The sequence below is a fragment of the Macrotis lagotis genome, chromosome 8, assembly GCF_037893015.1.
Source record: "Macrotis lagotis isolate mMagLag1 chromosome 8, bilby.v1.9.chrom.fasta, whole genome shotgun sequence".
Classification (NCBI taxonomy): Eukaryota; Metazoa; Chordata; class Mammalia; order Peramelemorphia; family Peramelidae; genus Macrotis; species Macrotis lagotis.
Window position 1 is genome coordinate 143,249,362 of NC_133665.1, and position 14,168 is coordinate 143,263,529.

Sequence of the window (14,168 nt, forward strand, 5' to 3'; positions counted from 1 at the left end):
TACTAACTCCTGTTATGAGGAAATAACTGGAATAATGTTGGCAAAAGGCATTAATAAACAATTTTCAAAACAAAAAAATAATTCACTGCCTAGGGAATTAAACCAGTTTAAGAAATTCTGGACAGTCAGTTATGTAATATTTATAAGTACCTATTATTTGTCAGGTACACAATGTCTGAGCAACTACCTAGAAAATTCCTTGTTTCTTCCAAGATAAAGGGATGAAAATAACCTCCATGACCTAGGGTCAAAAGAAGACAACTGAAGCAAGTTGGACTCTGCAAGTAAGCTTTGTACCTGTCATTTGCTATACTTTATCATAGCTGCATCCTGAAATTTCTCCCTGGACAGGAAAGATCTGTGGTGGGATGAGTATGACGGATTTGAGTAACACTTCCGAAGAGCAATGAGAGTGAATAGAACAGCCTAAATAGACCAAATCAGCAACCAGCACCCTTATTTGAAATGATTCAATTTAAATAATACATATAGGATAGGATACAATATTTTTTCTAGTGCTAATACTTACACAATAAGCAGACAACAGCCCTTGCCCTCAAGGATATTACAGTTTAATGTGGGAAGACAAAACACAAAAGATGGGAAATAGAATGAAGGGAGGGAATAAAGGTCACCTGGCATGAGGACATGATGAAGAAGTTTTAAAAAAATTTATGAGTATAACCAGAGAAATGAAAAGGAGTACAGCTGGGTAGAAATGAGATACCTGATCTGTTCTACCTCTTTAAATGGTGTGTAAGGAGTACATGGCTCCACAGAGGGGTAACTAGGTAGCACAGTGGATTGTGCACTGGTCCTGGAGTTAGGAGGACCTGAGCTTAAATCCAGCCTTAGACACTAATTACCTAGCAGTGTGACCTTGGGCAAGTCACTTAATCCCACTGCCTTGCAAAAACTAAAAAAAGAATACTTTTTTTAAAAAAGTGAGTACCAGGACTAATACGATTTTGCAAGAGACATAGAAATCTTTCAAAAATAAGTGCAGCTGGGGCAGCTAGGTGGTGCAGTGGAAAAAGCACTGGCCCTGGAGTCAGGAGTACCTGGGTTCAAATCTGGTCTCAGACACTTAAAAATTACCTAGCTGTGTGGTCTAGGACAAGTCACTTAACCCCATTTATCTTGCAAAAAACCTAAAAATAAATAAATAAATGAATAATAAGTGCAGCAGGGTGGGAAATAAGGAAGTACCTGAGATGTCTGTTCTGTTTCATCTCCTTAAATGGAGGTTGAAGAGTTTATGATGATCCGTGGTTTCTTTAGATTGGCCAAAAAATAAAAACATTGGACATAATGTGGGAATGTGCTTGTTTGACTGTATTTTTATTAAAAAGGTTTTTTTTTTTTCCAGTTTGGGATGAGGGGAGACTTTAGATATGAATATTTGCAAAAGGTCACTGAAGAATTTTTTTAAATGCACAGAAGAGAACAGAAGGAATCACACTTAAGCATGACAGCTTTGAAAGTTAAATGCCAAATTTTTTTATATATATGAAGAGAAAAGGAATCTGTACCTAAATGGCGATTTGTAGTTGGAGGTACAATCTCTTCCTCTACTCTACTATGTATATGGATATGGATATGCTTATTTTATTTGGTGTTTGTTAAGATCAGAACAAAAACAATTTTCTTTTCTTTTTTTTTTTTTTAGGTTTTTTTGCAAGGCAAATGGGGTTAAGTGGCTTGCCCAAGGTCACACTCTAGGTAATTATTAAATGTCAAGACTGGATTTGAACTCAGGTATTCCTGACTTCAGTGCTGGTGCTCTATCCACCATGGCACCTAGCCACCTCCAAAAATAATTTTATAAAAAAAGTAATTTTTTAAGTGAACTTTCCAGTGTTGGCAAAAACATCCTAAATTCAAGAGTGTCTGAATCAGCTACTGGCTAGCCAGCAGCAGATTTCTGTACCAATGGACTTCTTGGAGATGATCCCACTGCCAGGTCACTCTGTAAATGAAGTAAAGAGAATCACGTCCAGGCTGTTGAGAGTTTGCCTTGAGTTAATGCAGAAAATGTAGTTCTGAGGTCAGTGTAAAATATCTCTTCCCAAGTCCCACAAAGGGCTTTTGCCTTCCAAAGGGTATAGTGAATATAATGAACTATTTGAGATATTATCTTATTCTTTGTCAGTGTATGCCTATGAGTTTTTTGGGTGATGGAAGAAATAAAAGTTGTCCTATTCTCAAGGCCCATATTGTACAATAAATACAATTTCTAGTAACCTCTAGATGTCACAGCAGAAAAAAAATGGCAATTTGGGAGTCGGGACAACCTACATTTGAATCCAGCTGTGACTCTAAGGTAAATCACTTAATTTCTGTTTCCTCCTCTAAAAAATGAAGATAACTCCTTCCTGCTAGGATTACCATAAGGATCAAATGATATAATATATTGTCTTTTTGCAAACCCTGAAGTGCTATATAAATACTAGCTATTATTTTGAGGAGACTCTATGACCTGGGGGCAGAAGGCCATGAAGCGGATAGACCACCAAGTCTGGAGTCAGAAGGTGTTCAATTCTGGTCTAAAATCCTTACTACTTATGTGACCCTGGGCAAGTCGCTTAACCTCTATTTGTTTCAGTTTCCTCATCTGTAAAATGAACTGGAGATGGAAATGGCAAACTACTCTAGTATCCTTGCTAAGAAAATTCCAAATGGGGCCAAGAAGAGCTGCACATGACTTAAGTGACTGAACAAGATATGACCCCTAAGTTTTGTTTTAGAGATTTCACTGGAGTTGAGCCAAAAATATTATCATTAAGACCCCAAGACTGAACAAAAATGTAAGCCTAGAGTCCCAGTTGGAGTCTCCTAGATCACAGGATACATAATCACATGCATGATTTGAGCACTGGACTTGAAGTCCCTGATCCTGCCTCAGATATTTACTAAATGTGTAAGAAAAAGATGATGATGATGATAGCACGTAGGTGCTATGTTTCATCTTTGGTCTTCTGGAATCATGGATGCCATTGATTTGATAAGAGTTGAAATGAGAACTTTTTTCAAAAAAAAGTACTGCAAAGACCTTTTTCCTCCCAATTAACTGTTAACTGTTTCCCTTATAGTTTTAACTGCATAGTTTACTTATTAAAAAATATTCTATTCTCTATCAGGGCTGCCCAGCCTTACTTTCAAAAGATTTTCTTCAAACAATAGACAATATATTTTGATTTGTTATTTTAGTGAGAGCTCTGCAGTAGCTTGGCTTGTTTACTAAAGCATTTAGTAAACCCACAGGTGGGTATTTTGTTTTGTTTTGTTTTTAGGGGTTTGGTTTTTTTTGCAAGGCAATAGGGTTATAAGTGGCTTGCCAAGGCCACACAGCTAGGTAATTAAGTGTCTGAGGCCCAATTTGAACTCAAGTACTCTTGACTCCAGAACCGGTGCTCTATCCACTGTGCCACCTAACTACCCCACGGGTGGGTATCGTGGACAGCCCTGTTCTATATAATGAAAACTGTCCATTTCATCTTATAGGAATCCTCTCAGTTGGTTTGATCAAGAGCACTTCTGTTATTTATAGTTGTAAAAACTCTTTTATTCTATATTGACAACCTCTAACTCATTCTCCCATAGGCAGGTCAAGTGCATCACCTTTGGGATTCTGGAGGATAATGCCACTTGTTCAAGCCTCAACACATAAGTGTTTTCCTTCCCTTGCTTGTAAATCAATAGTGATTAGCATACCAGTTCCCTTTAACTGCTTAACATCAAATAGTTTTTATAACGGAATAGTTACTTCAAAGATATAGCAAAAATAAAGGCTATAAACATTTCCTACCACACCACAGGAGAACATAATCTCCCAGATCCCATCTCAGTCACTGAAGGCAATGGGCAAGCTCTTGATATTTTTATATTAACGGTGGTCCCATCAAGTTCATTCAGAGAAGGCATGAGTTTTATAAGTTCTCATCTTTGCCACCATTGGCTGGACCCTGAAAGTCATCCCCCAATTCCACTTATTGTTCCATGGGGTACTAATGCTGAAATGATTGAAAAACCCAGATGCTATATTGATTTTCTGAAATTCCCAATGTTGGGAGACTTAAATTCTTTCAACTAAAAAGGGAAAAAGAAAAATGGTGGACAAGAACAGGAAGCTGTGTTTTTTGTTCGGTTTTTTTTTTAGGTTTTTGCAAGGCAAATGGGGTTAAGTGGCTAGCCCAAGGCCACACAGCTAGGTAATTATTGTCTGAAGTGGTATTTGAATTCAGGGACTCCTGACTCCAGGGCTGGTGCTCTATCCACTGGGCCACCTAGCCACCCCTGGAAGCTGTTATTATGGTGTCATATGTTGGCCTAACAACATGGTTAGCAGCCTAGCTAGTCCCAGTCTACACAGCCACTGCAGTCAGATATCATCATGACTCCAGGAGGAGGTTCCCAGGCACTCTCTGCACATGCCTGTTCCAGTTTCATTTTATATTCTACTAACCTATGATCTTACATCTTTAAAACACAAGTCCACTGGGAGTTTATCTTGGGATATGGTGAGAGATGTGAATCCTTAGCCAATCTCTGCCAACCTGCTTTCCAATTTTCTCAGGATTCTAGTTGGAATGGTGAGTCCATACCCAAGTAGTTGGGTTCTTTGGATTTATCAAAATCTGTACTATGTTCAATTTACTTCTCTACAGTCCTGGACTTGATCTGTTCACACAGATCAACCTCTCTTACTTTATTTAGTACCAAAGTTTTGATGACTTGTTTTGTAGTTTGAGACTGAAACAGCTAGGCAGTCCTCCTTGTTAAGTTTTTCCTTAAAAATGTATTCTACCAGTCTTAATTGGCAGGGACACATGGTTTGAATCTCATTAATGGCACTTCCTAGGGACCTAAATACAAAAACCTGCAGAGGAGTAGTAGGAGCAGGGAAATTGTTGTAGCCTTAAGTAAACATACTTCTGCTGTTAGGCAAGCTACAAAGGTCTCATTTTGATCCTGAATCATTAGAGGGACTGAATCAGCCCCAGCCTTTAAACTGAGTGATCTCTTTGTTTTTTTTTGGAAAATGCTCATAGAAAATCATCTACCCTTATCTTTTGTTCATTTCAGTCTTACTTTTAAAAACATAATCTTATGACATGAGGAGACCTTTCACTGTTGTTGGAAGAGATTAAAAGCTCAGTGGGATGGGGTATGAGTGAGTTTCCTTTAGAGTTACATAAAGAGAAAACCTGGAAAAACTCTTGGAAAAACCAGTGAGAAGAGCAGCAGAGCAGTACAGTTCAACCCTTCTAGTCTTCTGAGCCCAAGGGGCTATTTAGCCACAACTTCCTCTGCAGATACCCGGGGTCAGTGGCCTAGCGGCTCCCTTGCACACCAGAATGAACAGTCACCTTCTTCATGGCTCCAAAGGATGGAGCTCCTGTTGAAATCAATGTGAGGTTGTGCTTGCAGCTCCTTGGCAGGTCCCTTTCAACCTTCCTCAGCCTCAATAGCAGAATCTACAGCCGGGGTTTCTGCTGAGGGTTGTTTAAAATGAGTATCAAAGGCACAGGACAGGAATACCTATTACCACCCATTCCACAGGCCTCTAAGAGCTAGCAGCTATTCAAGGACTGAGCTAAACGGATTACAAGGATGATCTCCTATGAGCTTCACAGCAACCCTCACAGGCAGGGGCTATTATTTTAGCCCCTTCATTTACAGCTGAGCAAACAGGCTGCAAGGCACCATGTCACCCAGTTAGGAAGTGTCTCAAGTTCAGACCTTCCTGACCCCAGGTCCAGCAGTCCACCTGCTGAGGCATCTGATAGAACATATGAGCTATCAGCTCACCTTGGATCCTTTGTCACCCAAAATTTTAGGAATTCAACCACAATCTTTGTACATAGCATAACCAAAGTGATTTGTCCAATTAACTTCTTCAATTGATCTCAAAGATTAACTATCCGAACACTACTCTCTCCATCTGGCCCTGAACTACCTCCTCTGTCAAGTCAAGCCTACTTTCCCCTGGGTCACTCCTTCCTAGGCTTCCTTCAGGCACTTCCTCAATGGAGGGGGGGTGGTCTCCTACTGTCTTTATCCCCTAGACCAGAAGGTCCTGCTTTCCCCACAAAGTACTGAGAGGTAAAACCGTCTGTTTGCAGAGTACACAGGAGCTGTGAAGGCTAAGCATGAAGCACACCTTCTTTACTCTCTGTCATTACCTAATGATTCCTCTAGCCTTCCTTTCTTTTCCAAATTCATATTTATACCACTATTTATCTTCAACGTTTCTCTCATTCTTCAACACTCTTGAGCTTCCCTATGATATACCCTATTTATAGAAATTTGTGGGGAAAGGGTGTGTTAAAGGACAGGGCCTTCTAATGGAAAGCTCTTTACACAACTTTTTTATATTAATGTTGATCCCATCAAGTTCACATTCAGAGAAGGCATGAGTTTTATAAGTTCTCATCTTTGCCACCATTGGCTGAATCCTAAAAGTCTAAATGATGAGCTAAGTACTACTGAGAGACCAAGAAACACGTAATTTTTTGTCACAATAAGGAATAAAACAGTTGCTCATGAATAAAGAATGCAGTATGTGAACAGTACTGCTTTAGATAGAATCATGAAAATGAATAATTTAAAATTACAGAAAATAAAAAGAAACAAGAAAACAATGTGTACACATTATAGCTACAACAATGAAAAGAACAAAACAAGGGCCTGTCCATGGACCCAAAGCTTTATTCTGTTCAGTACTGTTCAATGCCAAATTGTAGCTGAGACAAAAAAATCGTACCATCTCATTAAAAAAAAAAAAGAGAAGTCACAGAAATATAAACAGAACATGCTACATGCCTGGCAACCTGTATCAGAAACAATACTCAAATGGCATGATTCAACAAGAAGGGAAAATGTCATTGTGAAGGAAGACTAACATCAGAGAAAGGCTTTAAGAAAATAAGGAGCACGATCACCTGGGACTTGGGGGATGATCATTGTCTTAGCTGACCTCTAAAAGAACTGACTAGTCTCTGTGTCCTGACACCCGTGGTGCCCTACAGTCTCTGAAGACAAGGTCTAAACTCACTGATCCTGGTTCAGACTCCTCACATTTCCTTCCACTTTTATTACCTTCCCCACACAATAATTTATCCTGTAAGCCACAAAACATTGGACATGAAACAAAATGAGAAAAGTTAGGAAATACTAGAGACTTAAGTGCTCTAGGTCTTAAAGATGAAAGAAAGTGGAATTTTAATTTAAAGAGGTGAATGAAATCGTGACTTCTACTTTGATTCTGGTTCCCTGCCAAGTTAGAATACAAGAATTCTGGGTCCAATAGTCAGTATTTGGTAACCCATAACCAAAATCCACCCTTTATGAATTATCTCTTGGAAGGCCTGAAATTAATGAAATTAAGTCCAGTCCATAACAAAGAAGTTTAGTTTATAATGGATAAATCAAGGTGAATTCATCAAACTTCACATATACATATATAGTCCTTTAAAAATGTAGTAGGAAAAAATAGAAATGCAAAAGCATTACAGTAGATGATTCAAAAATTGTGCTTTGTGAAATGATAAATGAAACTATCAGTTATATATAAAAAAGAACACTATACAAACAACATTCAAAGTTCTTGACTTCACAGTTGTTTAAGGCTAGAATGAAATACAACTATAGATAAAGCCCCCCTTGCAGAAACCAAGACATAGTTCAAGATAGTCACAGTTTAGTTTACAGAGTAGCACTGTCCTGGCTCTTTGAAGAAATAAAACTTTGAAAATTACAAAAAGTTCCCTCTAAAAAGTGACTGCCTTACAAAATGATTAATCACCTTAGTTTTTATTAAGTCCCTTCCACAAAAAGCTTCCCAAATACTTTCAAATAAATAACTCATTATTAAAAACTATGCATCTACCTAGCTCTGTGGCCTTGAGCAAGCCACTTAACCCCATTTGCCTTGCAAAAAAAAAAAAGCTATGCATCTAGTCTCACTAGCAATATACTTTTAGTGTTTACTAAAATGCTTTTCCCCAACAAAACACCCTTGTACATTAACTATCTTGAATCACTAGGAGCCAGACATTTAATCACCTCCCATAAACATTCCTCTTGATTTTTTTCATACAAAATAAATTCTGTATTTCAGGTCAATTACAACCTGAGTATATAAATCCTTATTTTCCACCAAGGAATACAAATGGATTATGCATGCACAATCAACCTTATAAAGTATGAACGAGCTTAAACTGATCCAAAGCCCCCTAAACTTGGCCATCATCCTAACTACATAAACCTTAGTATATCATATATCCAGAGCTGATCACTACTATAGGTCATCTGGTCCAGGTTTTAGGGTATTTCTATCCAGGATAGGTTTGCTTCCTATTAGAGCATCCCACTACTGAACAACAGTCAAGGCACCAGAAGGTAGACTATGTTCCCTAAGAGGACACTCATTGAAAAGTTTTTTGTGTTCTTAACTTCTAAATATCACATGGTCTAATAAATCCAATGACAGTTTACCATCTCAGTTATAGAGTCTAAATGATAATGTTCTTATTCTTTTTTTTTGGCAAGGCAATGGGGTTACACGACTAGCCCAAGGTCACACAGCTAGGTAAGTGTTAAATATCTGATCCAAATTTGAACTCGGGTCCTCCTGACACCTGGGCCAGTGTTCTATCCACTGCGCCATCCAGCCGCCCCCTATTTGGTTCTTATTCTTGAAGCAACCATTATCACTGAAATAAATTTTACTTCTTGAGAGCAAGCTGCCTGGATATTGACAATAAGTCACAGTACCCCGGCTAGATAAAATCACTCAACACCTTCCATAGCAAAGACCCAGCCACTCCTATCTTAATCTCCATCCTCTTGCTTCTCAAGGTACTCCAGTGAAAGTCTTCTAAGATCCTTCTGGATATCTGGGAAGTCTTCCAGATCATCATATAATGACCTCACGATGTCCAGTTTCCTGTAGTCCTCAGGCTTGACTAGACAGCGGACAACTTGAAGACATCTCTCTTTCAATGTATAAACTGTAGAAGGGAAAAAACACAACTCATTGTGAGGGATTTAGGCCATGCAGTTCTGGGCTTTGTTATTTAAATGCCTGAATAATATGGGCTCCTCTAATGTCTGTAAATGGGATTTCTACAGATCAATAAATAATTCACAGATATGGTCCTGCTCCTTACCATACAGGAACAGTTCAACTGTTGAACAGAACAGAAAAAAAGAACCTCTGTGGATCTGAAGAAACTTTGCAGGGAAAATTTAATGACAAACTCCTGGGGGGGGGGTGAGGTAAAACCACCCCTCAAATAAATAAAGTAAGAAGATTTCTTTAAAGGTAAGATAAAAGATTGGCATTGGGGTGTCTCAGTTCATTTCCATCTATTTTTAGAGTATAAATGGATAACATTCACAAAGTAGGGAATCAAGTAACTAAACCCAAGAAGATAAGGAGAAGACCACAAGAGGGAATATAGAAAGTGAAAAAATAGCCCAACACTGTGATTCAGGCTATAGAGTGGGACATAATTAGATGGCTGTAGACTACAAATGCAGTAAAACATATGTACTTAACAACCAGAGACTTAAAAGGATGAAAGTACTAAAATAAACCCAGTTCTCTTCTGCCTCCACATTCACCATGGCAACCACCCTGGGCCATAAAGACCTATAACAGGGAGGCTCAGTAGGAATTTTGTAGTAGGAATTCTGATAAACTTCAGGTGCCCCAGGTCCCAATAGGTTGGACTTCTAATGCCTCAGACAAGGAAGCAATGTCGGGGGTTCAAGGACAAGTTCCCCAGAAGAGCTAAAGTCAGACCACCACACTAACTTAGTAGAAAGTAATATGGTATCCCAGTAGAAGAGATCAGCCCAATGAGACAATGTCAACATGCAAAAAGAAAGTCCCAAACAAACAAAAGGAATGTGAAGACAAAAAAAAAAGTTGTGGGAGATGGGGAAATGGAAAGTTGGGCTAGTAGACAATGTAATCTAGGAGTCTGGCAAAGAAAAGGAGAAAAGTCACTAGGAGCTACCTTTTAGAAATGAAGTTCTTTTGATTGTTTTTAAAAGCTAAGTGGGAGAGGATGTCTGGCAGGAAAGAGTTTTAAATAAAAGCAAGTTACATCTCACCTGGAAGTGTAATGTTGGCAAAAACAGGCTGTCCATTTTCATTGAGAGATGGCACAAATAATTCAGTCTGGTTAACAAGAAGCCCATCTCCTGTATTTGCATCTCTGAACAACCAAAAATGACCTGTAGTAAAATAAGCAATTGAAGTTTATATCTAACTATGCCTAATTATGAAACCCCTATTAATTTTCCCTCTCAAAAATTTTCATGTGGGCAGCTGGGTGGCTCAGTGGATAGAGCACCAGTCCTGGAGTCAGGAGGACCTGAGTTCAAATCCAGATCAAACATTTAATAATTAACTAGCTCTGTGACCTTTGGGTAAATCACTTAACCCTACTGCCCTCCAAAACACCCCCCCCCAAAAGAAAGTTTAATATTAAAGATGAAGTGGCTGACTTGGAAAAGCTACCCAAGCCCAAGGTCACCAAACTAGCCAACAGCTAGAGGACCAAAGCCAGCTTTCTTTTCATGAGCCTCCTACAGACCCTGAAAACAAGATCGAGCAAAATAAGTAATTCTGTTTCTTCACCAGTGCCACACTAATGAGATGGGAATGAGCACTTGGCCTGGATTCCAGAGAGCTCTAGTTTCAGTCTTTCACACTCCGGAACTATTCTAAGAAATTCCATTAACTACTGAGCCCATTTCTTCATCTATAATACTGGGGTAAACCATATTTGCACTACCCACTTTACTGACTTACCCTAAATGGAAAGCACTTTGTAAACATTAAATATTCCATTATGCATGTGGCACACAACTATTTTATTTATGCTGGTAACACATAAATGGGAAGCTGCTGTTCTTATTCTAGTTAAAAAAACAAGAATATGGGACACATAAGCATTAGACCTACTGGAGAAAAGACAACTGCTGATTCTTTTTATGGATCAATCACTGGAGTTCTCTGAGGGATATAGTTTAAGAATAAAGAGAGCTGACTGGGCACCCAGCCTCAATCAAACAAACTTTCAAAGGCGCAGTCACCCAATCCCGCAGCCGCCACCATGTTCTGCATGATCATCAACCAGGCCAAGAAGCACAGACATTGATCTCCTTGTTCATGATCATAGCCTCTCTGTACATTGTGCACCTGGCGTTCTTCAATCCTGATGTCACTTTGGACAGAAAGAGCAGCCCAGAGTCTTGGAACAAGCTGAATCCCACTGATAAGTACAAGTTCTACTCAGTAAATGTGGATCACAGCAAACGGGAAGAAAGAAGGCCCAGAATTCTAAGTGAAAACGGTGCATTTTTCAGCTTCTGAGAATGAAGGTCTTTTAAGAGTCATCTGCACAATTCCACACACAATTAGGAAATGTTTGATTTTTCTCCCCTTGTGTTGTATGAAATGTTGGGTTTAATAGATGAATAAAGATGTGAAACTTAAAAAAAAAAAGAAGAGGCTTAAGAATTGGTAATCTAGGTAGACAAGGTGAAAGAACTCACAACCAAAGTTGATTTAAAAAGAAAAGCAGCAAATTTAAACATTAAAAAAAAAATAGCAGTGCCAGAAAAATCAACCAAGCTTAAGATGAAGTAGGTAATCAAAGTAAAGTGTCAACAAAATAGGGAATAGTCTAGGAGAAAAGGGGGAAGAGGAGAGGAAGAGAAAAATTAGTGATGAAACCAAAAATGCCATCTTGTCTTTCTACAATGCTGCTGTAGTTCTGGTTCTGGTCACTAATCTCTGAAGCAGATAGGGGAATGGGGTTCTGTCTCAATGTGTCCTTCCTAGCTACTTCCCATGCTCACACTTCCAAAATCTTCACTTAATCCTAAAAATCTTCATTTAATCCTAGTACCCCCTCAAGCACTCTTAAAGGCTATCTTTACACTCCTTTCTTCCATTTCTCATGGTCCACTCATTTCTCAACCTCTTACAGTAGGGTTACTGCCTGCTGTCATCCTAACTGTCAGACACAATGGCCTCTTGGTCTATCAACTGCATCTGACATTACTAATCTCCTCCTCCCAGATTTTCTGTTCTCTGCATTTTTGTGACACTGTTCTGTTCACTTCTTCCTCTTTGCTGGATCATCCATGAATAATAATACTGTATGATACTTTTTTATAAACCAAGAAACAGAATAGATACAAAGTAATTTACATGAACATAATGCTATATAATGCTTTTTAAAGTGTAAATAGATACACACACACACAAACATATTTTGTAAATATAATGAGTTTATTCCAGGGCTCAGTCCTGGACTCTAAGGATTCAATAATTCTCTCTTCAGGTCTACATGGCTCAGTGGAGAACACATGGCCTGGAATCAGGACAATCTGAATTCAAATCCAGCCTGAGACACTTACTAGCTGTGTGACCCTGGGCAAGTCAATTCACCCTGTTTGCCTCAGTTTCATCATCTGCAAAATGAGCTGGAAAAGGAAATGGCAAATCCTTCCAGTATCTGCCAAGAAAATCCCCCTAAATGGAGCTACCCAGAGCAAGAGACAACTGAAAATAATTGACCAACATGAAGGTCTATAATATATTCAGTCTCCTTGCTGAGTTCCAAACCCAAATTACTTCCAAAAAGATGTCTAACTAATCGCAAACTCAACATGTGCAAAACCAAACTCTGCCCACAAGCCCTCATCCCACTTTATTAACTTCCCTATTTTTATTAAGGGTATTTTCTTCTAGTCACCCAGGTGCAAAACCTAGAATAGGTCTGACCTCCTTTATCCCCAATTCAATCAGTTATAGATTCAACCTCCTCATGGCTCCCTTTGTCCCACTGACAGCTACCAAGTCACCTTGTACCTACACTACTGCAAAAAATTCCTCACTATTTTCCTCCCTGCTCATCCTTCGCCTCTCTGATTCACCTTTTGCACAGAGGCCAAACTAATATCAGTTTATTTGACAAATTTATCAGTTATATTTATCAAATGCACCTCTGACCAGAGGCCACTCCATCCTCAAAAAGGTCCCCTGGTTCTAAAATCAACTTTCCAAACCCTGGCTCTTGCTGATGTCATACAAAGTAATTTTCATAGCTCCTGCAAATGGTTGACCATACCTGACAGGCATCCCCTTCCTGCATTCCTTAAAACCTCAGTTCACAAGCTGCCTCTCTCTACAAGCAACCCTGTCCTGCTCTTCCCCATCTTCCCTTCAGAAATGATTTTATATCTACTCTATTTCTAGTTTATAGCTGTGTGACCTTGGGCAAAAACCCAAAAAACCCCAACCCATCTGTAAGTAAGGTAGCATTATCATCCGTGTAAATTACTTTGCATCTATTGGGCTTGTTTATAAAAAAGTATAACGTTATTCATGTAAATTATTTTTCATCTAGTCTGCTTGTTTATGAAAAATCAATATAACATTATTATTCCCATAAATTCCTCTGTATCTATTCTATTTATCAATAAAAACGTAACATAGCAGTATTATTACTGTAAAGGACTTGCCTCTATTATTTATAAAAAGTTGAACATGGCATTATTAATATACATTACTTTGTATCTACTGTACCAGTTGTAGAGGGTAATATAGCATTATTAATTAAAATCACTTTGCATCTATTCTGTTTGCTTATAAAACGTAATCGCAATGTAGCATTATTATAAATGAAAATTATTTTTGCACCTACAGTTTGCTTATAAAAAGGGTTCGTGCAAATTCCCTTGCAAATCCAAGCACCATATAAAATCCTAATTGGGTTAACCAGGCCGGGGCCGAGACCCCCTTCCTTTCCCCTTCCCGGCGGAAGTGGCCGCGGGCGGGCTCCCCCCCCCCGGAGCCCCCCGCCCCCGGAGCTCCGGCCGCACCGAGGTAGCTGTTCATCCTGCGGCCGGTGCCGGGCAGCAGCGTGGGGAAGGCCGTGGGCTGCCCGTCGAAGTTGACCCAGAGCGGGAGCACCTGGCGGCACGTGCGGTTGCAGAAGATCACGCAGGACGGCTGCCGGCTGTTGACGGAGCGCAGCGGCGGCGGCCCGGCGCCCGCCCGGAGCGGCTCCGCCGGCATGCTCGGGGGCGCGCGCCTCACGCGGCCCGGCCTCCGCGCTCCGCTTCTTCCTGCGGACTGC

The 14,168-nt window shown here is 39.6% G+C and overlaps 1 protein-coding gene and 1 pseudogene across 1 annotated transcript; one reads left to right on the forward strand and one right to left on the reverse strand.

The window, feature by feature from the left end:
- Nucleotides 1-105: 105 nt before the first annotated feature.
- On the reverse strand, nt 106-14,153 carry VHL (von Hippel-Lindau tumor suppressor). Its single transcript, XM_074198593.1, has 3 exons — nt 13,912-14,153; nt 10,126-10,248; nt 106-9,014 (listed from the first exon to the last, which is right to left on the reverse strand). Exons 1-3 carry the CDS (start codon nt 14,105-14,107, stop codon nt 8,836-8,838), a joined length of 498 nt encoding a protein of 165 aa, XP_074054694.1. The 5' UTR covers nt 14,108-14,153; the 3' UTR covers nt 106-8,835.
- LOC141496255 (cytochrome c oxidase subunit NDUFA4 pseudogene) lies at nt 9,639-11,503 on the forward strand (annotated as a pseudogene).
- Nucleotides 14,154-14,168: the final 15 nt, after the last annotated feature.